Source organism: Leucopleurus acutus, assembly GCF_964270905.1.
Source record: "Leucopleurus acutus genome assembly, chromosome: 1".
NCBI lineage: Eukaryota > Metazoa > Chordata > Mammalia > Artiodactyla > Delphinidae > Leucopleurus > Leucopleurus acutus.
The window spans coordinates 192,548,635-192,575,865 of NC_139142.1; the positions used below are offsets into that span (position 1 = coordinate 192,548,635).

Below are 27,231 nucleotides of genomic sequence, written 5' to 3' on the forward strand. Positions count from 1 at the left end.
ATGAGGAAGCCTGTGGGAGACCAGCCAGTTCATCCCCTGCATCCTCGTGACCAGGTGTAGGTAAGAATGTATCCTCTCAAGAGCAGGAAGTTCCCCTCCAGGGCAGGAACTTACGGGCTTGTTTAGAGCTGTGTCCTAGAATCATGCTTGGTTCTTAGCAAGTGCTTGGTAAATAGTGTTTACTAAGTGAATGAATTTATAAGGTAAGGAATCAACATGTATTCAGGGCATTGGGCTCTGTTTCCTTTTCAACCTTCTTCTTGTTGCCTCTTCTATGTCTTCTCTCACCCACACTACGGGTCTCTCAGCTGCTTATCTTGATCTTCGTCCATTTGAGCCCATCTCCTCTCTCCTCACGCCCCTACCTCACCCACCCTCCAATCATTTATACCCTCCTTGTCTGTCACATCTCTGAGAAGTCCAAATGGAAATGTGGCTTCTGTGATAGCACAAATCAAACTAGAAGACAGAGCTTGGGAGGTGCCACTGGCTGTCCGTCCCCTCCCTTGTAGCCGTTTGGAGAATCCCAGTGAGCATGACCCTCCTGGGCTTTGATCAAAACAAAAAGTACCACCTATTCACATGCTGAATTCATTTGTATTTTTGATTCTGCCCCTTGCTAAATAAAATAGTGCACTTGCAAATTAGTTTCCTCTTTTGCCATTAACTTGCTTCCTTTTTTAAAATTAAGATCTAATTGACATATAACATTATATTAGTTTCAGAGGTACAACATAATGGTTCAACAGATGCATATATTGCGAAAAAATGACCACACTAAGTCTAGTTGACATCCATCACCACACAGTTAACAATTGTTTTCTTGTGATGAGAACTTTTAAAATCTACTCTCTTAACTTTCAAATACAATACAGTATTATTAACTATAGTCACCATGCTGGACCGTACATCCGCAGGACTTAAATGTATTTTATAACTGCAAGTTTGTATCTTTTGACCATCTTCACCCATTTCACACACATACCCCCAGCCCCCCGGGCACCCACCTCCTGCGTCTGGCAGCCACCGATCTGTTTTCTGTATCTATGATTCTTGAGTTATTGATTCTTTAGTCATTGTTTCTTCTAAAGGAGAGCTAGAGGGAGAGTCCTAACTCTCCTGAACTGGGTGGTAATGAAACAGCCCAGAAATCACTGCTGCCTGGGCAAGTACTGCGGGGCTTATGACGACCTCTCCCAGCATGCTCACCATCGTCACGTGGCAGCCCCAGAGCGGGTACTGTTAGCATTCTTCCTCCCTGCCATGCCTGGGGTTCCCTTCCCTCTTCTATCTCTTGCCATCCCTACTATGCATTTGCCTCCAATTGCACTCATCTCCTGAATCATTATTTCCTCCTGACCTCTCAGATCTTGTTTCTCATAGTAAGGCATCAGCAAATGAGTAAAAACTTCCCTCCAAACTTTTCCCATGCATCTCCTTTCTCTCTCTGGCCATGTCCCTATATTGTATCAGCTTGAAAAGATGGGAAAGATGCTTACTATCTACTTTCCAGGGCCTCCACTCGAAAAATGTGCCCAAGATGAGCTTTAGGAGACAGTTTAGCCCTTTGGGTACATTAGACCCACATAGTTTCTTAGTGTCTCTAAGAAGCTATGACCTCAGTATTTAAACCACTGCACTGTTTTTTCCCTCAGACCCCACAATGTTGAGCTCTACATCAGGTATATTCATTTCCGGTGATTGCTCTGACAAACTACCACAAACTTAGCAGCTTAAGACACCACAAATTTGTTATTTCCCAGTTGTGGAGATCAGAAATACAGAATGGTTTCACCGGCCAATGCCAAGGTGTTGGCAGTGCCACACTGCCTCCGAAGACTCTGGGGGAGAATCCCGTTCTTTGCCTTTTCCAGCTGCTGGGGGCTGCTGCATTCCTTGGCTCATGGCTCTCTGCTCCATCTTCAGAGTCAGCAGTGTAGCCTTGTAATAGGGAAGAACCTTTTGTGTTCTATTACAAGCTAGCTAATCACTAAAGGGATGTTGCCTATAAGCTTAAATTACACATAATGGCCCATCTCTGGGAACCCTGACTCCCAGGTAGTAAGCATTAAGTTAAAATAATTGTTTTTAGCTCACAAGAAACGTCTTGACCAGACCCACCTGTGAATGACTGCAGGGAGAAAGAAATTAACACCTCCCCTCTGGAGGCTGACCGGAAACAGGAAGTGTTTGACTTTACGCCCTCCCCTTTTAGTATAAAAGGAGCCTGAGTTCTGACTCAGGCAGGATGGTTGTTTGGTGGGTGTGGGCGCGTTGTGTTCTCGGGCTGCTGGCTTTCCGAATAAAGTCGCCAGTCCTCACCCCGACACCTCATCTCTTGATTAATTGGCCTGGCGTGGGGCGAGCAGTATGAGCTTGGATTCAGTAACAAATTTGGGGGAGCCATCCAGCAGCCTTGCTGCTCCTGGCCAGCCGGCCCCGGTTGGGGAATTTTCCGGTAAGGCCCTAGCAGCTGCCGGGCCCACTTGTCCTGAGGGTCTTCCCTTCAGAGTTCCTCGAAGCAGCACCGGCTGCCCCAGCACTTGGCAGTTGGAGCAAGGAATGGACATTTGGGAGCCGACAGTTTGCATGCAGTAGGGTAAGTCGCTCCAGGGCGTACAGCCGGGAGCTGTGCTTCCTCTCTTCGTTTGGGGCCTTTTCTCCGGAATAAGCCAATTTGTTCTGTATTTGAGTGGGATACCCTGTTGGAGAGAGGAAGGAGTTGTTGGGCTTCTACCCTATGTGTCAACTGGTTTGTTTGTTTCTTTGGATGCTAGCATGTGTGTGGTGCCGTTTGTGTTTTGTTTGTCTTGAATTTATATCTTTAAAAATGGGGGGCTTCCCTGGTGGCGCAGTGGTTGAGAGTCCGCCCGCCGATGCAGGGGACGCGGGTTCGTGCCCTGGTCCGGGAGGATCCCGCGTGCCGCGGAGCGGCTCCGCCCGTGAGCCATGGCCGCTGAGCCTGCGCGTCCGGAGCCTGTGCTCCGCAACGGGAGAGGCCACAGCAGTGGGAGGCCCGCGTAGCACAAAAGAAAAAAAGAAAAAATGGGGAATGTTTCAACTATTCCTGAAGAAAGTTCTCTAAGGTGCATTTTGGGTAAGGGATCTGATTACAGCTCTGAAGCCATGTGTCAGAGGAAGATGATATTTTGTTACAATAGTGCGTAGCCGCAGTACCTGTTAGGATCTCTACAGGGGGGTTAGGCAGGGTTATCTTGGGGCCCTGTGCACCATGTACTGGTACCCTTGCTGTGTTAATTATGTCATTTATGGTCTCCTGTGTCGTTGGTATATGTAAAAACCCAAGACCAAACTTGAGGGCTTATTTAGGATTTTCTGTGTGTTCTTTGGGTTTTGGGTTTCATTTTGTTTGGTACCGTTTACAGCCAAATCAGTTTTGTGATACTTTAAACTTTTACTGATATCAGATGGAGAAAAGGAACAGGGAAAAAAAACCCTGTCTACTCTTGTCCAAGAGTGGGACATTCCGAGGAAGAGAACGTTTCCACTTGGTTCATAAAATCACCAAAAGCTACAAATAGAAATAAGTCTTTTCCATAAATATTACTAAAAAGGATTTAGCCATATGTACAGGTGACCTTGATTTGTCCCATCTGCCAGAAACCCCGTCTGCATCCAATCTTTTGTAACTGATGCGTTTTACATTGTTGTACTTCATTCATGGCTAAAATTTTGGAATGGGAACTATGACATCCCTGTGTGTGTTTGTACGTGTGTTATAGATGTGTGGCATCGCCAGAAATTTGTAAAAGAGCTCTATTTAATTGGCTTAAAGGAAATTAAGTGCTTAATACTCAAATATAAAAGAAACTGTCCAGAATGAGTTTCAGGCTCTCGTCATCTAGGAAATTCAGTATTGAATTAATATCTGGTGTTAAAGTTAGCTTAAGCTTGTTGGTTTGATACAGGTATGTCATTAGAGTCATCAACATTAGGTATAATACTTCATGGTACCTGGATTTACTAGAAATCAAGTAAGACCTTATTATTCCTGTTAAAAAGTTTGTCAGCAAGAAAAATAATGTGACAAAGCTTTTAAGTAAATAAAGGTAAATGAAGAGTTTTGGTTAAACTCTATGGGAATAATGTTCTGGAAACGTCTGTCTGGAATAGTCTCTCCAGATTTTCGTACCTTGAAACTAAACTTAGTTCTAAGATAAGATAGAACTTAATTAAGAAAATAAATCTTGGGGCTTCCCTGGTGACGCAGTGGTTGCGAGTCCGCCTGCCGATGCAGGGGACGCAGGTTCGTGCCCCGGTCCAGGAGGATCCCACATGCCGCGGAGCGGCTGGGCCCGTGAGCCATGGCCGCTGAGCCTGTGTGTCCGGAGCCTGTGCTCCGCAACGGGAGAGGCCACAACAGTGAGAGGCCAGCGTACCGCAAAATAAATGAATAAATAAATAAATAAATCTTGAAGGTAAAGTGGTATAAAATCTGAATTTGGTTCTCTAAGAGGACAAAGTTTTCTTAAAATATTGAACTCCTTTTGGTAATAGATCATGAGTTTTTGTTTAAGTGACCTGTATTTGCCGTTGGGATCTTTTATCTCTGGTTAAAATTTTTGATATTTTTGACAGATGTCCCCAAAATCAAGTTCTAAGTGGGATTCATTTGACCTCTGGCTAACGTTGGGGTTTTCTGGAGAGTCTCTGGAACACCTCAAATTACTTGTTTTCTCTCCATCTCAGAGAGAGGAATATTAAACTAATTGGGCTTATTTGGTGTGATGAATTGCGTGGGAGGCATTGTCAAATGGGTGGTGGTAAAACTTCTTAGGTTGTACTGTATGGGTAAATGTTATTAACATATATATTCCAGAAATTATATGGAACTCCTAAAATTCTGGCACATCCTGGTAAGTGATATCAGTCATAACTTTAGTAATTACCGTATTGTCATAGCCACAGCAGTAGTCCATTTTCTATTCAGTTGCACTGTAATCCCAGCTGGCTGATGCCAAGACAAAAAGGCATCCTTTAACGGCTAGATGATCAGTTGCTATCTATAGTTTTACAGTGGCTTTTGAATGACACTCCAGCTATTTTGTGAAGAAACAGGCCAGAATAATGAACTCCTTTATGTGCAAGCATTTGTACTATTCCCAGGGAAAATAAGGAAGGGAATGAGAGGACATGTTGCCTCAGACCTCAACTCCTCTGACTGAGCTGGCTGTCCCAGCCGCTCCGGCCGTTACGCCAGTATATCCAACCCTTACACCACCTTCCATTCCTATCCAGGCCCTGTTCCTGACACTGGGGCCCAGGACTTCCCTCCTTATAGGATCAATTAGAAAATGCTGGGAATTCCCTGGCGGTCCAGTGGTTAAGGACTCAGCACTTTCACTGCGGTAGCCTGGGTTCAATCCTTGGTCGGGGAACTAAGATCCCACAAGCTGTGCAGCGCGGCCAAAAGAACAAAACAAAACAAGAATCCTGTGCTAGTTTCTGGGGCGCAGGGACTTGGTCTGGAATCGCCATCTAAGACCCAGCAGGGCACCAGATTTGGGCCTGGAGCCACTTCTGGGACAGGGGTATTTTCCTTACGCCATTATCTCATGGAGGGCCTAAATGGAAATGACCGGCGGCTGGGTTTCTCAAACTTGTTTAGTTGGAAAGATTGCAGCCCTCCTTATAGAGAGGATGCTCTACACCTGAAGCCCACTTGCCAGCCCCCACAGCTGAACCAGATGGGGACCCCGGTGAGGGAAGAAGGCCCTTAGGAGAGCACTGCTCATTAGTGCATCTTAGCAGGGCCTTGAAAGGGGAAACCAAGGCAAAAGGGTTGGAACGAAATTCAGCAAAACAAATGAAGACCTCTCTGAATTTTTGGAAGGGATTTATCAGGCCTACACACATCATACTAATGCAGATCCCGAGGCCCCTGCACATATTAGAATGGTAAATTGACCTTTTGGGGCAAAGTGCCTCGGATTTCAGGAGAACACTGCAAAGATTAGATGGTACATTTGGAATGAACCCATCTCAGTTGGTAGATGTTGCTTTGAAAGTGTTGAGGGAACAACAACAGAAGAAAGATACAAAACGAAATGCCACTTTTTTGGCAGTGGCCTTGGCTTCCTGGAAGGCAGGTAACCCGGAGAGGTAGGCCACGACTGGGGAAGGAACAATACGCTTATTGTGAGGAGTAGCATCGCTGGAAAACAGATTGCCCTCTGCTGAAACAGAACAGTAGAAGGTGAGAGCCTCTCATGGTAGGGAGGATGCTCTGAATGAAGAGACCCAGGGACTCCCTTGGCCTTGAGGTACGCAACTCCCCACAGGAGCCAGGGGTGAAATTGACAGTGGGGGGATGACCTGATTGACTTTCTGACAGGCCTCACCCTGAAGTTTTTCAGCACAATAGGGTGACATCTGAGTCCCACCAGAACATGCTTTAAGCCAACAGATGGTACTTATGAACATCCCAGAAAAGGAGACCAAGCCCTTACCCCCAGAGTCTTAAAAATAACCCAGAGACTGCTGTCAGACCTCCCAGGTAGGGACTCAACACAGAGGAACCTGCCCCACCGAGGACTGACAAATATTTACTCAAAGGCCTTGAGCCTCGGGAAATCTCAGATACCTGCTAGTGTTTGTGTGGACACCTTTTCAGGATCGGTGGAAGCATATCCCACCTGGACAAACTCTCTGAAGCGGTTAAAGCCCTCCTTAGCGAAATTATCCCCTGACTTGGATGAAGGCATTAAAACTGCATTCATCCTAGGGACGGCAGTCAACAGGAAGAACCAAGAAAATGAATCATATATCAGAAAGGAGCGTTGCTAAAACGTCAGGAGACGTTTAACTTGGGATAACCTTGTTAGTTGCCATGCTGTGGATCAGTGGCTCCCAGAAGCAGGCTTAAATTAAACACCTTTAAAATATTGTATGGTACTCCATTCCAGGTGTGTGCCCAGGCAGGAGAATCTATAAACGCTAAAAGACCTAGCGGTTGCCAATTACATTAAAACTTTGGGCTCTATACTGACCTCTGCTCCTGAGTTTGACTCCAACAGGTCTGCCCATCCAACTGAAGTAGATGGGAATTCCATTGCAGCTGGAGAAGGGGCAACCAATTTCTTTAATTGTGTCCAAATAAATAGCACAGGAATTTATATGTATTAGGAACTGGAACCAAAACCCCAAGTTCAATTATGAACTAGACAACAAAGTGCTAATAGGTTTCATCGGGTTCAAATAGTTGTAGATAAACAAAGGCTGACAAAAGATTCTAAGGAATATTCGTCACCTCCGTTCAACAGGAAGTAACCAGCCAGCGTGGTCTTCCTCCCTTTTCCCACAAGATTGTGGAATGGACATGGACAATGGGGAATTATTATAGGGAAGCACCTTTTGTGTTCTATTACAAGTTAGTCACTAGAGGGATGTTGCCTATAAGCTTAAAATATACATAATGGCCCATCTCTGGGAGCCCTGACTCCCAGGTAGTGAGCATTAAGCTAAAATACCTTTGTTTAGCTCACAGGAAACATCCTGGCCAGGCCCGCCTGTGATTCCTTTCTGCGGGGAGAAGGAAGTTAACACCTTCCCTCTGGAGGCTGACGGGAAGCAGGAAGTGTTTGACTTCACTCCCTCCCCTTTTAGTATAAAAGAAGCCTGAATTCTAACTCAGGCAAGATGATTCTTTGGGGAATGGGTCCACCATCTTCTCGGTCTGCTGGCTTTCCAAATAAAGTCACTCTTCGTGCCCCAACACCTCACGTCTCGATTTATTGGCCTGTTGTGGGGCGAGCAGTACGAGCTTGGACTCCGTAACAGCATCTTCCCATTCTCTCTCTCTCATTCTGCTTCTGTCATCACATCTCCTTCCATGACGCCGACCCTCCTGCCTCTTTCACATATAAGTGAATGCATTGCATTACTTTCACATAAGTGATTGTGATTGCATTGGGTCCACCTGGATAATCTCCCCAACTCAGCATCCTTAACAGGGGGTATCTACAAAGGCCCTTTTGCCCTGTAAGGGGACATGGTTACAGGTTCCAGGGATTAAGGTGTGGACATCTTGCAGGGGCCACTATTCAGCCTGCTTCATCAGGGAAACCACACTGAGATGTCTCTAAAAACATGAATATCAAAGTAGATTTTCTAATTTCTTGTTTTCTTTTCAGATGCAGAGAGAAATCGTTTATGCAAGAGGAGATGGCCCTGGTGCCTCTCGACCTGGACCCGCAGCTCTTCTACCCCACGCCATTCCAAATTCTCCACCGTCCACTCCTGTGCCACATTCCATGCCTCCCTCTCCATCCAGAATCCCTTACGGAGGCACCCGGCCGATGGTCGTTCCTGGTAACGCCACCATCCCCAGGGACAGACTCTCCAGCCTGCCGGTCTCCAGATCCATCTCTCCCAGCCCCAGCGCCATCTTGGAAAGAAGAGACGTGAAGCCAGATGAAGACATGAGCTCCAAGAGCCTCGCGATGTACCGAAACGAGGGTTTCTACGCCGATCCTTATCTTTATCACGAGGGGAGGATGAGCATAGCCTCTTCGCACGGCGGGCACCCACTGGATCTCCCCGATCACATCATCGGGTATCACCGCGCTGCAGTTCGTTCAGCCAGTGCTTACTGCAACCCTTCTTTGCAAGCGGAAATGCACATGGAGCAGTCACTGTACAGACAGAAGTCAAGGAAGTATCCAGAGAGCCTCTTGCCTACTCTGGGCTCCAAAACGCCCCCAGCCTCTCCTCACCGAGTCAGTGACCTGAGGATGGTGGAGATGCACGGTCTCCATAACGCCCACGGGCCCTCCCACACCATGCAGTCAGACCGGGTCTCACCCAGCCGCCAGGCCTTCAAAAAGGAGCCCGGCACCTTGGTGTACATTGAGAAGCCACGGACGACTCCAGGATTAGCCGGAATTGTGGACCTCGGCCCTCCTCTAGTTGAGAAGCAAGTGTTTGCTTATAGCACGGCTACGATACCCAAAGACAGAGAGACCAGGTAAGGCGGTGAGGGTGGCCAAGGGTGGTCCACGCCCACGTGCTGGTTTTGAGGGCTGCTTTACAGAAGTCGAACCAAGAGAAGAGTGGTCAGCTGAGCGCCAGCCTTGAGCACTGTGCCCTGTGGGTACTGGCCGCTGCGGGGTAGGGGAGGAAGAATAGGACCAGAGGGCTGTTGTCAGCAAAGAGTTTCTAAATCCGGTGGTCGAGTGAGGCTGGGCAGTAGCCAGGCTAAAGGCAGGCAGGCACCCCAACAAGAGAGGTCAGAACGGGCCTCCCGAGTGTGGATCTAACGGCAGCATCGTTAATGTAAATCTGAATAATTGAGAAGAAAATTATGATGTCAGAAACCATTCAGACAAATCATCAAAAGCTGATCATAACTGATCTCCCACGGAAAGTGAGTGAGCGGTTCGAGTGTTAACTGTTTGAAATGGCGGTTTTTGTTCTTCCTTGTGAAGTGCAATTTTGTTTACTCATCTGGTTATGAGAAATGAAAAGGGTGTGTCATCCAGGGTGATAAAAACATGAATTTGCATAAAAATAGGATGGTGTCGATGTAATACTCATTCAGGAGTGGTACAGAGATCAGCAAAATTTTTCTAGTGGATGTGACACTCCAGGAATTTAAATTTCTTTTTAAGTTTACATGTGTTTATAATTTACCAGCCCAGAACCTTCATACTACATCTTGAAAACCCTCAAGTCTGTAGAGTAATAGAAAAGCTAATCTTTTCTTTTTTTTTAATTTATTTTTGGCCGCGTTGGGTCTTCGTTGCTGCGCGGGCTTTCTCTAGTTGCAGCGAGCAGGGGCTTCTCCGTTGTGGTGCGCGGGCTTCTCACTGTGGTGGCTTCTCTTGTTGCGGAGCACGGGCTCTAGGCACGCGGGCTCAGTAGTTGCAGCAAGTGGGCTCTAGAGCGCAGGCTAAGTAGTAGTTGTGGCGCACGGGCTTAGTTGCTCCGCGGCATGTGGGATCTTCCCGGGCCAGGGATCGAACCCATGTCCCCTGCGTTGGCAGGCGGATTCTTAACCACTGCGCCACCTGGGAAGCCCCAGAAAAGCTACTCTTGATAGAGGGGATTTCTCTACCCTGAACTGGCTGACAGAAGGCAACATAGTAATTATAATCATAAAAATCTAGTCAAAGAAACTGAGTCCAAAGGAGGTTAAGCATTTGACCTGTTGTCATATGGGAATTCAGAAGGGGCATGAGAAATAAAATTCAGATATTCAGCCACTCAGTACCTCACTGGAACCACTGTTCCATCCTCCTTACCAAAACCGGTCATGTCACTTTCTACTACATAACCTTGTAAAAAGAAGGCCAAAATTGTGACTGGAATGTGATGGTATATCACTATCTTAATCACACAAATTGGAACGCTCTGTCCTCACTGGCAGAATTTTATCATGAAAGGGCCATCTCTTATCTGGTTCCAGAAGAAAGATTCCAGGAAGATGGAAAGAGAATAAACCTGGAAGTTGGGGGATCATCAATGTACCAAAAAGCTCTAACCCTCTCTACACAGTTTAAAAAAAAAAAACACAGCAACAGTGGGCTTCCCTGGTGGCGCAGTGGTTGAGAGTCCGCCTGCCGATGCAGGGGACGCAGGTTCGTGCCCCGGTCCGGGAAGATCCCACATGCCGCGGAGCGGCTGGGGCCGTGAGCCATGGCCGCTGAGCCTGCGCGTCCGGAGCCTGTGCTTCACAACAGGAGAGGCCACAGCAGTGAGAGGCCCGCGTACGGTTAAAACAAACAAACCAAACAAACAGCAACAGTGACTGGCTTGAACTAGAGTGAAGTGGCTTATAGACAAGAGCTACCAAATATTCAAGGAACAAGAGGTTACAAATTGTCTTTGCTCTGCTGCTATAGTACTGGTTGTAAGGGCTACAGGTAACTTGGCTTTTTAGTAACTGCTTGCAAGGTCAGCGGGAGCCACATCTGATACCGATGGGGCAGATTGCACACTTCCCAGAGATCCTGTACATGGCGCTGGATTCCATGACAGAATGAGGCTTTGCATTGTTTCCCTTGTGGAGGGAGGGTATACATTCTTTGTGTGGAAAGAAGGATGAAACAGGTATTTGCTGACAGAAGAATAGATGATGGCAGAGACAAGGCTATGTGGTTACCAAACCGTATTTTCTTTTCCTCTGGGGCACAAAACTATCTGCACCTCCGAGCCTCCTTTGCAGTTAAGTGTGGCCATGTGAGTGGGTTCTGGCCAATGGCAAGTGGGTAGAGTTGATGTAAACTGTCTCCAAGAATAGTTCCTATTAAAAAATCTGCTGCATGGGAAACAAGACAAAACGATGACAGGCTTGATTATGCAGGACTAAGAAACATGAAGACTCGGAAAAAGGTATTTATTCTCTCCTTTCCAAAGTCCTTAGGAAGTTAAATTCTAAGAAGCAAAAAAAGGGATGCCTCCCACGACCATAGAAAGCTGAGGGGTGTGGGATAAATACTGAGGCTCTTTGAACAGACCAGTGTCACAACCAGAGGGAAGTCTACCAAGACGTGCCTTAAGGCTAGAGGGAGCTTGCGCCCTGTGCTTCTAAGAAAGGGTAACACCTCTGCCCCGGTGGGCTGTGAGGGACTGGTTGGGAAATGTGTGTCACTGATAGGAAGGGACTTGGAGTCATAAGAATTTAGTCCAGGAAAAAATAAGAACTGTCCATCTCCAGGGCCAGAATCCGTCCTCCCCCACCACCCTGCTGACCCACCTCGTGGGAATTGGATGATCGTGAGCTTGATTCCACTGTTTATCACATCAAGCCACATGCACCCTGCTGAGCGCCAGGCACGCTCTGGCCAACGATGGCGTCTGGCTTCTCGCTCAGCACCTAGTTCATCGTCACGCATGTGGTTACCACATGCATATAACTGAACATCACTGAACCCAGTTCCCAGGATTGGGTTATGGGTGGGACCAAAATGAAGGGCCCTCTGCTATGTGGAGTTGCCTCTGTACTGCTCCCTGATCAGAGTCTTGAAGAATTTTAGCCTTCGGTAGCATCGGTATATTTTCAGGGCCTCTGCTTCCTCAGGTTTCTGTTTTTTAAGGAAGCTCAGAAAACGCTATGGGTTTCTGTCTTATGTGTTAGCAACTCCTTTTAGAAAATCCAAGTTCTTATTTCTAGAAAAACAAGGATTAGGAAAGTTGACTAAAGATTAATTGACTAAAGATTAAAATACACTGTCATGATCACTGCCGTATTCTGACATATGGTTGTAATTCAGAATATGATTTCACATTTTTGAATTCATTCCTGTAAATGTGAAGTAGCAGAGGAGGAATTTTATCTCACATCTTGTCTAGGTGATTCCTCACCACAGGCTAGGTTCCCTTCTCCTGTAGCCCTACACACGCGCACGCGTGCGCACACACACACACACACACACATCGTCTACATTTAGAGTTGGTATTACTGAAACACCTAAACATTCCCACTGACTCAACCCATGACTCAACAATCTTCCCATGATATAGTAGGGAAATGTTTTAAACCTACCGCTTGAATAAACCCTTAAAATTAGGTAACTTGGGTTCGTACACTAAAGTATACAGAGCAACCAAAGGGAAATCACTCTTAGGATGAGGCAGACGGTGATGAAGAAGTCTTCAGTGTGATCTCCCAGAGTCCACTTGCTATTCCAATAAGAAGTGGACTTTAGGGGCTTCCCTGGTGGCGCAGTGGTTGAGAGTCCGCCTGCCGACGCAGGGGACGCGGGTTCGTGCCCCGGTCCGGGAGGATCCCACATGCCGCGGAGCGGCTGGGCCCGTGAGCCGTGGCCGCTGAGCCTGCGCATCCGGAGCCTGTGCTCCGCAATGGGAGAGGCCACAGCAGTGAGAGGCCCACGTACCGCGAGAAAAAAAAAAATGCTAAGTAGCTGCTCTGAAAGGATATTTACAATCATAAACATGGTAGAATTTGCATAATTATGCTGCTAAATATATACATGTCATTTAAAATATAACTGTCCCAGCTAGTATATTAGCAGAATTATGCAGAAATAGGGGAAGAAAGAAGAGAACATTCTTGGTAGATTTTATTTTGAAAAAAATGAATGTGAGTACCATGTCAAAGAAAATTTTAAAAACAAGAACACCAGAAACAATTACTGAAGCGCACAATTATAATCCATTGTTACACCTATACAGTGGTGCTATTTTAGGTATATTTAGTCTGTGCAAGTAAATATTTGTAAAGAAGCTTCAACCCCTAAAAGTAACTTCATGAGTACAGGGTCCTATAACATGTCAAACCAATTTCTGTTGCAATTTCATAATATTAAAAAGCAAATCTGAGTGTTTTTTATATGAAACTCTCAAGTGAAATTTTACATCTAAGATGTGAAGCTACAAAAACACAGGAGGGAGACTGAGAAATCTGTAGAGATACTTTCTTTTGGGCACTGCTGGATTCATATACTCTTCAGAAGAGCACTTCTATGAAATAGCCCATTAACTGCAGAGTGTTTGAAATCAGAGAGAAAAATTTTCTTTCTCATCTGTACTCAGGAAACTTCCAATGGTAGTTTTTTTTTTTTTTTGAACGCAATTTTGTAATAGGTCTATTGACTTGAAAATGAGTTAAAGACAAAGTAATTTCCCCTTGATCTTGTACGTAGCTCATGTGCTTCGATTTAATGAATTTGGTATCTCTTATAAAGATGCTTCCACAAAGCATCTAGAAGTGACAAATTATATATAGGAGATCTGGAAAAAATAGTGTAGAACATATATGATGGTAGCATCTTCCTCCCAAGTCGACCATGGACTTTGGGGTAGGAAAGCGGATTACAACTGCTTTGACCTTCAGAACAGTATGGTTGTCTCTCAGTATCTATGGGGATTGGTTCTGGGAGCCCGTGGATACCCAAATCCGCAGATGCTCAAGTCCCTTATTTAAAAGGGCATAGTTCAGTCAGCCCTCCATATCCGTGGTTCCACATCCACAGATTCAACCAATCTGCAAAATTCTTTCTGCGGTTGGTTGAAACTGAGGTCGCAAAACCTGCGAATATGGAGGGCTGACTGTAATTCTCAAGTCTGAGCTTCTAGAAGGAAAATGACCTTGAGTGCTGAGGTGGTTTTACCCAGATGATTTCCTTTCAGCAAGGCCTCCAGGAAGAGAGTGGGTCCATGTGACTAAGAGGCCCTGTGCAAGGGAGATAGTGTGTGACAGGTGACTGTGGGCGTGAGGCTCTGTCTTGCCAAGGTTATAAAATTACTTCATTAAACAGCATCATCATCCCTATCCATGGCACATAAAACAGCCCTTAAGAATTGTAAAACTCTAGGACATTTATGTTTTGCTATTTTGTATTTATAGCCTGGCTCATATAATGTGAAATATCTCTATCGAAATAACACTCAAAATTCAAGGGTGCTCACTGCAAAGTGACTAATAGCTCTCCTTCCAAATGTATAACAGATTCCTCCTAATAAAGTATTTTTCAAGACATGGTAAACTTGAACTGAGATCATACTTTTTACACTGTTCTGCACCTACAGTAGCTAAATTCAACAGACTAGTCAAGAATTCACTTGGGAGCAGATTCTTGCCTGTCTGGGCACTTGCATGTGGAGGAAAAGAAGCCACATGACAGCTGCTGTGATTTCTAAGGCATCGCAGATTTAGAGAAGTAGAATCCTGTGCCTTAGAATGAAAGGGAAGGAAAATTTCTATGTACAGGAGGAAGCCTGCATGCTAACTGGTAGCTTGGGTCTGTTCTTAATCATTTTACATCACTTTCTCATTTTATGAGCATGAAGTATTATTGTGTTGGTAGCTTTGAGGAATAGGATACATCCTCGGTTTACCAGTTAATTGAAAGTCTGAATTCATATTTGTGTCATTTAAAATGTTCACAGTGCCTGGCATACCTTTGAAGATTTTCTCAACTATGTTAGATATCCTGCTAGAGAGGTGATTCTGAAAAAGAATGGTTAATTTGTTTCCTTCTCCTGATTGTATGGTCAAAAGGGAGCTATATCAGACATCTTTTAAGTAGTTAGACTTGGGACCTTCCCAGAGCAAGTTTTCTTAACTTCTGCACGCTTGGTATTTGGGGCCTGTCCTGTGCATGATACGGCGTTCAGCAGCATCTCCAGCCTCCCCGCATCCCACTAGATGCCAGTAGCAAACTCCCCTGAAATGCTGCCCCAGTCGCAACAACCGAAGATGTATGTCTCCAGACATTGTGAAATGCTGTCAAATCCAAAACGTGGACCTTGGTGATGATTAGCTCAGTTCTACCCTTTCCCTCGTGGTAAAGCAGCTTCATTATTGTTAGAACTTGCTGTTATCTTTGGTTCCACCAAACTGTGATCAGTCATTCATTGAGAGGCAGTCACATGCCACGTTTATGAACATGGTCTCCAAAGCCAGATAGCCTGGGTTCAAGTGCCTGTTCTAACACTTGTTAGCAGCTGTAAACTTTGACAGATCACTGAGTCTTGCTCTGCCTCAGCTCGCTCGTCTGTAAAATAGAGATAATAATAGCACCTACCTCATAGGATGGAGCAACTCATTACAGTTAAGTGCCTTGTGCCATGCCTGGCCTAGCATAAGTGCCGAGTTCCTACTTTGAACAAAGCACTCCACTAAATGCTACTAAGCCCAGAGATGAATACACAGAAATGGCGAGGACAAAGGGCTGTGCCAGAGGAAGCAGGGAGACAAATTGTTAACTGTAATGCTAGGAAGAATATAAAGCAGGTGGGCGGGGGATACAGGAGAGAGTAAGAGTAAGTGCGCGCAGAGAATGGAATTAGGTGGGATGATAGATCCAGGTGAGAATGTTTAGGCTCTCAAAGCCACTTTTCAGTCCCTATCAGGAGAATAGTGGGGGTCGTACGTTGTCTTGGGACCAGGTGCCAAGAGACAAGCCAGGATTACAGCATCTTCTTAAAATTGCACCTGAGCTGTATGACGGATGCCTAACCGGGTAGCGCTGAAATTATTAGGTTATCTGATGCCTGTTTTGATGCCTAACAGTGCCTGACCGATTCAGTTATTGTCTGAATTGCTTTCCTGGGTAGCTCTAATTAGGGATCAGTACATGGTTATTGAGCTCTTTGTGTGCTTAGCTGGGGACTGATTGCTTTGCAGGGTACAAAGAAACTTAGATGTGTCCCCACCTGCAAGGAATACGAACTGGGGAAGACAGTCACAAAACATTAAAAGCACAATACGAACGTGTAAGCTATGCCACGGTTAAGCGCAGGAAGCTTCTGAGCTACAAATGCTTATTAAATAACTGGTTTTTAAGAACAATCCCAACAATAGGATTTCATTCGCAGGTGTTGCCCAGGGATGATCTTGTCACCCTAAGAGCGGCAGTGTCTCCTGGTGAAGTGGAGAGAAGAGAGGAGGCTTTACAAGTCACTAAGGGGGACGGTGTCTTTCCCTGAGGCTGGAGGTGCAGGGGGAGATCTGTTCCCAGCATCTCCCAAGTTCAGCTGGAAAGTCAGGACACGTTTTCCTTGAAAACAATGAGGAACAATGAAAGGACTAATAATACACTGTAGGTTAAAGAGGCTTCCATGGGCCAGCTGGAAATCCAACCACCATTTTATTCCAAGTTCTAAACAATGAAAATAGACGAAAACGTTGCAGTTACAAGCCTACCATTATTTGGGGACGGCTTGTACATAATTAATTCCAAAGAAGTGATACAGAGAGTGATTGCTGTGAGTTCAGAAATGGGAGCATTTTCCTGAACTTAGGCTGGGCTGGAAGCCTTCATGAGAATGCCAAGATGGACTCGCATTTAAGGAATTTACATAATGGAATGAAAAGATACCATTTGGAAAGACAGATTGGTCTCTGTTCAAAATTTGCTGTATTTCTTCCATTATGCTTCCTATAAAAATGACATCTAGATATGCTGTTTTGGCAGTCTCAGAGCACATAGGTGCTGATAAATTGAATTACGATTTCATTCACAGGAATATAACTATGGTTAAGTCATATTTGCTAGTCATTCCTTAGGCTGCTGAGTTCATTCAAGAGCTGTCTGATAAACGTGATATTCAGCCAACTGACAAATGTCTGAAGCTAGCCCTACTCTTATCCAAGGGATATTCTATCAAAAATACCGGTGGAATGACTGCCACAAGCTCTGTGTTACTTTAAACAAATCAGTTTCTCAAAAGGGAAAGCCTCTGTCACTAATTAGGTGACATTAAAATGCACCCCTGTATCTCCTCTGAATATTCACGAGGTGCTGTCCATCAGACACCTTAGGTCTGAAACCAGAAACTAAGAGCAACCTAAATTCTGTGAGATTCAGATAAGCCCCTTTCCTTGCCAACTAAAACGTCTTTCTTCAAAGAGAAGAGGAATAAATGTTTAGGTACAGGTTCAGCCTGGCAAGATCAACTCACTGCAGAATTGGTGTGACTATGACCCAACCTGAAGATGGGGCTCATCTAAAAATAGCCTGACGGCCCAGCAGCTGAATAATCCAGGGCTGCCATGATGTCCCAGCCATTTAACCCCTCTTGTGATTAGTTGTCCTGCTCTCTGGTGGAGTTTACAGAGATTACACTTGTCCTTATTTGAGTTTTGGACTTGATTTTTCATGAATGAAGTGATTCAAAAATATAGCCAGGTCTAAGCAGTAATTGGAATTTCCAAAAATTGTGGGTCTTAAAAAGTCTTTATTGACTCTTACAGGGCCAACATGTATTGCCAGTGATACCTACTCTTTCTCCCTGTCCATCTTCAGAGCTGAAGGGATGCAATCTCTTTTTTTTAAGTTTATTTTCTTGAAGTATAGTTATTTACAATGTTGTGTTAATTTCTGCTCTACAGCAAAGTGATTCATATTCTTTTCCATTATGGTTTAATCACAGGATATCGAATATAGTTAGTTCCCTTGTTGGTTATCCATCCTATATATAATAGTTTGCCTCTGCTAATCCCAGACTCCCAATCCATCCTTCCCCCAACCCCCTTTCCCCTTGGCAACCACAAGTCTGTTCTCTGTGAGTCTATTTCTGTTTCATAGATAAATTCATTTGTGTCATATTTTAGATTCCATATGTAAGTGATGTCATATGGTATTTGTCTTTGTCTGACTTACTTCACTTAGTGTGATAATCTCTAGGTCCATCCATGTTGCTGCAGATGGCATTATTTCATTCTTTTTTGTGGCTGAGTAGTATTCCATTGTCTGTATGTAACACATCATCTTTATCCATTCATGTGTCAGTGGACGTTTAGGCTGCTTCCATGTCTTGGCTATTGTGAATAGTACTGCTATGAACATTGGGGTGCATGTATGTTTTTGAATTAGACTTTTCATCTTTTCTGGATACATGCCCAGGAGTGGGATTGCTGGATCATACGGCAACTCTATTTCTAGTTTTTTAACTGTTTTTCAAAGTGGCTGCACCAATTTACATTCCCACCAGCAATGTAGGATGAAGGGGTTCGATCTCTTAATTGCAGACTTTTAGAAGGAGAAACAGGACACTTCCCAAAGGACCAATGATTGCTACTTCTTTGGTCAAATGATGTTTTCACTATCATGCAGCCTCAGTTTTTTTTGTCTTTGTAATAAAGGCAGTGTGTCCCTACTCCTGCAACAAGCACAGGGATCTAAGAAGACCAAAAAACAAAAAAGAGAGAAAGAAAAACCCATGAGAGAGACCAAGTATAGGAAATGCCTTCCTTCTTTTCCCTAGGAATCATTATCTTATCTCTTTGGAGTCCACCCTGAGAATCTGTGGATCAAAAGCAGGTGGGAAGGGCTTCCCTGGTGGCACAGTGGTTAAGAATCCGCCTGCCGATGCAGGGGACATGAGTTCGAGCCCTGGTCCAGGAAGATCCCACATGCTGCAGAGCAACTAAGCCCTTGTGCCACAATTACTGAGCCTGTGCTCTAGAGCCTGTGAGCCACAACTACTGAGCCCATGTGCCACAACTACTGAGCCTGTGCTCTAGAGCCCGCAAGCCACAACCACTGAGCCCGCACGCCTTGAGCCCGTGCTCCGCAACAAAGAGAAGCCACCATAATGAGAAGCCTGCGTGCCGCAACTAGAGGAAGCCCGTGTGCAGCAACGAAGACCCAATGCAGCCAAAAATAAATAAATAAATTTATTATTAAAAAAAAAAAACAGGTGGGAGTGGGGAGCTTCCTTCTGCAGCCCCCGTAGGATCACTCAAGAGACCATAACCCCGTATCCTCTGATACCTTCACTCATTGGAAGGTCAAATACAGGTCTGTATTCAAGTAGCCAGAACGTGAACAAACAGCTACTCATACTGGTTTGTACCTGTACAAAAAAAAAAAAAAGTGCTCTGTCACTTCCAGAGCAGGAATATTAAAAATTGCCCTCAGGGAAGAGGAAGAAAACGCAAAGCACATGATATCATAAGGCAGGGTGTAGGCTTGCCCTGGGGAGTGAAGGCGCTCGTCAACTGGGAAGTGGAGCCTCACCCCAGATGGTGGGTGAGTCACAGGAGGTGGCCCAGAGCCCTGCTGGGAGCCCTGGATGGGGGAGGGGGTACACGTGACCAGCTGTGTTTCCTTAGACCCTGCCTTGCCAGTAAGCCTCGGTGTCCTTGTTGTGACCAGGGGATGGCAACTAGGACCTCCTACGGGTTCTGTTGAAATGAAAACGGGTGTAAAATTGCTTTGTGAACTGGAAAGTTCTCCATAAATAAGAGACTTTATGACATACACCGTGAAGCCATAGCCCCTTTGCATAAAGGAGCAGTAGCGCACGGGCCTTTTGGAGACTGTGTGTCTGAGGCACTGTGTCTGAGGCTGGCTTAGGTCCGTATTCTGGTCTCAGCCAGAACAGCCCGCCCAGACAGTAGGTTGTGAAATAGATTAAAGGCGACCTGGAGTTTTTCCAGGTGCAGTTGCTATGCTGCGCAGAAGCCTCCCCTCACGGAAGTCAGCCATTGTGCCCGTCGGGAGCGCAGGCCCGGGCGTGGCTGAGCTTTGCCCAGCCTGCTGGGCCTGCCACACATTTTTTTTTTTTTTGCTTCAGTCAAGATCACCAGACCGGAATGGAAAGAAAACCAGGGGCGTCTAAAATAAGTTCCTTCTAACTAGACAATTGTGTGAGTCTAGAATTCTGCATCTGGCAGGATGCGGTTCTCCTTGGGTTATGGGGGTGTCTTAAGAGAAGGGGCGCCTCTATTTAACAAGGGGTGGGAGCCCCTTGGGGGAAGGCGGGCCGTGTTTCCTCTGTGTGCCAAGTTCATTCAGCTGCTTACGTTTCCTGCCGTGACCTCGTTCACTGGCTTCCTGTGTTTGAACTTCCTGGGACTTTTCTTGCCTCTGGCATTTTGCATTTACTCTTCCTTTGCCCTGTGCTTCCTTCCACCTTCATCTACCTGGATGGTTCCTCCCTGACGTCAGGGCTTCACCCGAAGGCCATGAGCTCAGCAAGGCACACCTACACACGTACCTGTGCACATACACATAACCGTATGATTAGTATATCGATATTACAAATAATATATTACATTATAAACAAGTAATATCTGTGTATATATATATATATATGTACATACATATATATATATATATAGGCTTGGCTAAAAAGTTCATTCAGGTTTTTCTGTGATATTGTATGGAAAAACCCGAAGGAACTTTTTGGCCAGCGATATATATCTATATATCTATATATATATATTTTTTTTTTTTTTTTTTTTACTATGTTGTACCATTACTTTCAACCCCTAGAATGTAAATTCCACCAGGGTAAGCCCTTTGTTTTATTTATTTATTTTTATTTATTTATTTTATTGGAGTATAATTGCTTTACAGTGTTGTGTTAGTTTCTGCTGTACAATGAAGTGAATCAGCTATATGTATATATATATCCCCTCCTTCCCACCTCCCCCACATCCCACCCATCTAGGTCATCACAGTGCACCAAGCTGAGCTTCCTGTGCTTTATAGCATGTTCCCACTTGCTATCTGTTTTACACATGGTAGTGTATATATGTCAATGCTAATCTCCCAATTCGTCCCACCCTCCCCTTCCCCCCGTGGGTCCACATGTCCCTTCCGTATGCCTGTGTCTCTATATCTGCCCTGCAAATAGGTTCCTCTGTACCATTTTTCTAAATTGCACATAAATGCGTTAATATACAATATTTGTTTTTCTGGCTTCACTCAATATGACAGGCTCCAGGTCCATCCACATCTCTACAAATGACCCAATTTTGTTCCTTTTTATGGCTGAGTAATATTCCATTGTTTATATGTACCACATCTTCTTTATCCATTTGTCTGTCAGTGAGCATTTAGGTTGCTTCCATGACCTGGCTACTGTAAATAGTGCTGCAATGAACATTGGGGTGCATGTGTCCTTTTGAATTATGGTTTTTTCAGGGTATATGCTCAGTAGTGTGATTGCTGGGTCGTATGATAGTTCAATTTTTAGTTTAAGGACCCCCCATATTGTCCTCCGTAGTGGCTGTATCACTTTACATTCCCACCAGCAGTGCAAGAGTGTTCCCTTTTCTTCACACCCTCTCCAGCATTTATTGTTTGTAAATTTTTTGATGATGGCCATTCTGACCGGTGTGAGGTGATACCTCATTGTAGTTTTGATTTGCATTTCTCTAATAATTAGTGATGTTGAGCATCTTTTCATGTTCCTCTTGGCCATCTGTATGTCTTCTTCGGTGAAACGTCTATTTAGGTTTTCTGCCCATTTTTTAATTGGGTGGTTTGTTTTTTTGATATTGAGCTCCATGAGCTGTTTATATTTTGGCGTTTAATCCTTTGCTGCTTTGTTTGCAAATATTTTCTCCCATTCTGAGGGTTGTCTTTTCGTCTTGTTTATGGTTTCCTTTGCAGTGCAGAAGGTTTTAAGTTTAATTAGGTTCTATTTATTTATTTTTGTTTTTATTTTCATTACTCTAGGAGGTGGGTCAAAAAGATCTTGCTGTGGTTTATGTCAAAAAGTGTTTTTCCTGTTTTCCTCTAAGAGTTTTACACTGTCCGGTCTTACAGTTAGGTCTTTAATCCATTTTAAGTGTATTTTTGCGTATGGTGTTAGGGAGTGTTCTAATTTTCATTCTTTCACATATAGCTGCCCAGTTTTCCCAGCACCACTTACTGAAGAGGCTGTCTTTTCTCCATTGTATGTTCTTGGCTCCTTTGTCATAAATTAAGTGACCATATGTATGTGGGTTTATCTCTGGGCTTTCTATCCTGTTCCATTGTTCTATATTTCTGTTTTTGTGCCATTACCATATTGTCTTGATTACTGTAGCTTTATAGTATAGTTTGAAGTCGGGGAGCCTGATTCCCCCAGCTCTGTTTTTCTTAAGATTGTTTTGTCTATTTAGGGTCTTTTGTGTTTCCATACAAATTGTAAAATATTTTGTTCTAATTATGTGAAGAATGCTATTGGTAATTTGATAGGGATTGCATTGAATATGTAGGTTGCTTTGGGTAGTATAGTCATTTTCACAATATTGATTCTTCCAATCCAAGAACATGGTGTATCTCTCCCTCTGTTGGTGTCATCTTTGATTTCTTTCATCAGTGTTTTATAGTTTCTGAGTACAGGTCTTTTGCCTCCTTAGGTAGGTTTATTCCTTGGTATTTTATTCTTTTTGTTGCAGTGGTAAATGGGATTGTTTCCTTAATTTCTCTTGCTGATTTTTCATCATTAGTGTATAGGAATGCCAGAGATTTCTGTGCATTAATTTTGTATCCTGTACCTTACCAAATTCATTGATTAGCTCTAATAGTTTTCTGGTGGCATCTTTAGGATTTTCTATGTATAGTATCATGTCACCTGCGAACAGTGACAGTTTTGCTTCTTCTTTTCCAATTTGGATTCCTTTTCTTTTTCTTCTCTGATTGTCGTGGTTAGGACTTCCGAAACTGTGTTGAATAAGAGTGGCGAGAGGGGACATCCTTGTCTTGTTCCTGATCTTAGTGGAAACGCTTTCAGTTTTTCACCATTGAGAATAACGTTTGCTGTGGGTTTGTCATATATGGCCTTTATGTTGAGGTAGGTTTCCTCTATGCCCATTTTCTGGAGAGTTTTTATCATAAATTGGTGTTGAATTTTGTCAAAAGCTTTTTCTCCATCTGTTGAGATGATCATATGGTTTTTATTCCTTAATGGTGTATCACATTGCTTGATTTGCGTATATTGAAGAATCCTTGCATTCCTGGGATAAATTCCACTTGATCATGGTGTATGATCCTTTTAATGTGTTGTTGGATTCTGTTTGCTAGTATTTTGTTGAGGATTTTTGCATCTATGTTCATCAGTGACATTGATCTGTAATTTTTTGGTGTCTTATAATGTCTAGTTTGGTATCAGGGTGATGGTGGCCTCGTTGAACAAATTTAGGAGTGTTCCTCCCTCTGCAATTTTTTGGAAGAGTTTGAGAAGGATAGGTGTTAGCGCTTCTCTAAATGTTTGCTAGAATTTGCCTATGAAGCCATCTGGTCCTAGACTTTTGTTTGTTAAAAAAGATTTTTAATTTCAGTTTCAATTTCATTACTTGTGATAGGTCTGTTTATATTTTCTAATTCTTCCTGGTTCAGTCTTGGAAAATTGTACCTTTCCAAGAATTTCTCCCATTTCTTCCAGGTTGTCCATTTTATTGACATATAGTTGTTTGTAGTAGCCTCTGATAATCCTTTGTATTTCTGCAGTGTCAGTTGTGATTGCTATTTTCATTTCTAATTTTATTGATGTGCATCCTCTTCCTTTTTTTCTTGATGAGTCTGTCTAAAGGTTAATCAATTTTGTTTCTCTTCTCAAAGAACCAACTTTTAGTTTCATTGATCTTTGCTATTGTTTTCTTCATTTCTATTTCATTTATTTCTGCTCTGATCTTTATGATTTCTTTCCTTCTACTGACTTTGGGTTTTCTTTGTTCTTTTTCTCTATAGTTGCTTTAGGTGTAAGGTTAGATTGTTCGTTTGAGATTTTTCTTGTTTCTTTGGTGAGATTGAATTGCTATAAACTTCCCTCTTAGAACTGTTTTTTTTTGCATCCCACAGGTTTTGGGTCATCGTGTTTTCATTGTCATATGTGTCTATGTATGTTTCTATTTCCTCTTTGATTTCTTCAGTGATCTCTTGGTTATTTAGTAGTTCACTGTTTAGCCTCCATGTATTCGTGTTTTTTACAGTTTTTTCCCTGTAATTGATTTCTAATCTCACAGCATTATGGTTGGAAAAGATGCTTGATATGTTTTCAGTTTTCTTAAATTTTCCAACGCTTGCTTTGTGACCCAAGATGTGATCTATCCTGGAGAATGTTCTGTGTGCACTTGAGAGGAAAGTGTATTATGCCACTTTCAGGTGGAATGTCCTATAAATATCAATTAAGTCTATCTGGTCTATTGTGTCATTTAAATCTTGTGTTTCCTTATTAATTTTCTGTCTGGATGATCTGTCCATTGGTGTAAGTGGGGTGTTAAAGTCCCCCACTATTATTGTGTTACTGTCAGTTTCCCCTTTTATAGCTGTTAGCATTTGCCTTATGTATTGAGGTGCTCCTATATTGGGTGCATATATATTTATAATTGTTATAGCTTCTTCTTGGATTGATCCCTTGATCATTATGTAGTGTCCTTCCTTGTCTCTTGTTAACATTCTTTATTTTAAAGTCTGTTTTATCTGATATGAGTATTGCTATTCCCGCTTTCTTTTGATTTCCATTTGCATGGAGTATCTTTTTCCATCCCCTCACTTTCAGTCTGTGTGTGTCCCTAGGTCTGAAGTGGACTTCTTATAGACAGCATACATATGGGTCTTGTTTTCATATCCATTCAGCCAGTCTGTGTCTTTTGGTTGGAGCATTTAATCCATTTACAGTCAAGGTAGTTTTCGATATGTATGTTCCTATTACCATTTTCTTAATTGTTTTGGGTTTGTTTTTGTGGGTCCTTTTCTTCTCTTGTGTTCCTGCCTAGGGAAGTTCCTTTAGCATTTGTTGTAAAGCTGGTTTGGTGGTGCTGAATTCTTTTTGCTGAACTTTTGCTTGTATGTAAAGCTTTTGATTTCTCCATCTGAATGAGATCCTTGCCAGGTAGAGTAATCTTGGTTGTAGGTTTTTCTCTTTCATCACTTTAAGTATATCCTGCCACTCCTTTCTGGCCTGCAGAGTTTCTGCTGAAAAATCAGCTGATAACCTTATGGGAGTCCCCTGTGTGTTATTTGTTGCTTTTCCCTTGCTGCTCTTAATATTTTTTCTTTGAATTTAACTTTTGTTAGTTTGATTAACATGTGTCTTGGCGTGTTTCTCCTTGGTTTTATCCTGTATGGGACTCTCTATGCTCCCTGGACTTGGTTGGGTATTCCCTTTCCCACTTAAGGAAGTTTTCGACTATAATCTCTTCAAATATTTTCTCAGACCCTTTCTTTTTCTCTTCTTCTTCTGGGACCCCTATAATTCAAATGTTGGTACGTTTAATGTTGCCCTAGAGGTCTCTGAGACTGTCCTCAATTCTTTTTTCTTTATTCTGCTCCTGGCAGTTATTTCCACCTTACTGTCTTCCAGCTCATTATTCGTTCGTCTACCCCAGTTATTCTGTTATTGATTCCTTCTAGTGTATTTTTTAGTTCAGTTATTGTATTGTTCATCTCTGTTTGTTCTTTAATTCTTCTAGATCTTTGTCAAACATTTCTTGTATTTTCTCAATCCGTGCCTCCATCTTTTTCCAAGATTCTGGATCATCTTTACTATCATTACTTTGAATTCTTTTTCAGGTAGGTTGCCTATTTCCTCTTCATTTATTTGGTCTTGTAGGTTTTCACCTTGCTCCTTCATTTGTAACATATTTTTTTGTCATCTCAATTTTTTTTTTTTTTTTTTAATGGGTGGGATTGTGTTTCTGTCTTCCTGGTTGTTTGGCCTGAGGCTTCCCGCACTGGAGTTTGTAGGCTGTTGGGTAGAGCCGGGTCTTGGTGCTGAGATGAGGACCTATGGGAGATCTCACTCTGACGAATATTCCCTGGGGTCTGAGGTTCTTTGTTAGTCCAGTGGTCCTGACTCAGAGCTCCCACCACAGGAGCTCAGGCCCAACCCCCAGCTTGTGAACCAAGATCCTGCAAGCTGCATGGGGTGGCAAAAAAAAAAAAAAGGAGCAGAACAATAACAAAGAGTAAAAAATAAAATAAGATGAGAAAACTAACAGCTATGTTAGAAAAAATATAGATGAAACAACAGCCAGAAGGTAAAACAGAACCACAGTAGCATACACACAAAAAACAAACAGCTGGAAAAGGCCTTGGCTGTGGGAGGCGGGGCTTTGGTGGGGGCGGGGTTTAGGCTGGGGCGGGGTCTAGGTTTAGAACCCGCATGATTGGGAAAGGCCCTGGGGTGGGGGGGGGCTTAGGGTCAGCACGGCTGGAGGGGCCCAGGAACGCCTCTGGCCTCGAAGGCCGGAGGAGCAGGCCCAGGACCCCAGCAGGCTTTCTGGGCCCGAGTGGGCAGGGGAAACACTAGGTGCATTCCCCCCAGCCTCTGATTCCGGAGGCTCCTTCCCTGTTCGTCTCTCCTCTTCGCACTGTCTGCCCCACCCGCCCCATGACCCGTGCAGCTGGAGGGGGCCCTGAAAGGCAGGGGACCAGGCCTGGAAGCCCAGCAGGCTTCTCAGGGCCCAGGTGGGTGGGGGAAACTAGCCGCATCTCCCCTGATCCTCCGATCCTGGAGGGCCCCTCCCTGTCTGCCCCTCCTCCTCTTCTCCCCCTCCCTACACCCCTAGGACCAGCATGGCTGGAGAGGGCCCCAGAAGGCGGAGAACCCAGCCCGGGACCCAGTAGGCCTCCTGGGGCCTGATGGGGCAGGGGAAATGCTAGCTGCACTCTCCCCTGATCCTCCAAGCCCCCGAGGGTCCCTCCAGGTGTGGGAACCCCTCCCCTTTCCCAGCCACCCCTCAGGGGCACCGGTCCCATCCAGCCTCCACTTTTCCTCCTACCCAGTCGCTCGGGGGATCCTCCTGTCTCCTTGAGTGTCGAGGTCCCCCACCAGCATCTGGCAGGTGCCCTAGTTGTGGGGAGACGTGAACTCCGTGTCCTCCCACTCCACCACCTTGACTCCACCAAGCCCTTTGTTTTATTCACCACTAATGCCCCAGCAGTTAGAATTGTGTCTGGCATAGTTGATGCCAGAAAAATCGTTGCTGAATGAATGAACTTGAAGGGATAAAAGGAAGCCTTACGTATCCATCAGGTTTTGCCTGTTACAATGTGCTGTGCATGTATTTTCTCCTTTGCC

At 44.2% G+C, this 27,231-nt stretch overlaps 1 protein-coding gene across 14 annotated transcripts in view; it reads left to right on the forward strand.

Moving 5' to 3' along the window:
* The window catches only part of KIAA1217, a 497,456-nt gene that overhangs the window by 412,120 nt on the left and 58,105 nt on the right, over positions 1-27,231 (forward strand). For all 14 annotated transcript variants that reach the window (XM_082847332.1, XM_082847326.1, XM_082847327.1 and 11 more), the window contains one exon: positions 8,154-8,986. In XM_082847332.1, coding sequence (XP_082703458.1) covers positions 8,154-8,986 — 833 coding nt within the window. The remainder of the gene's footprint in view (positions 1-8,153; positions 8,987-27,231) is intronic.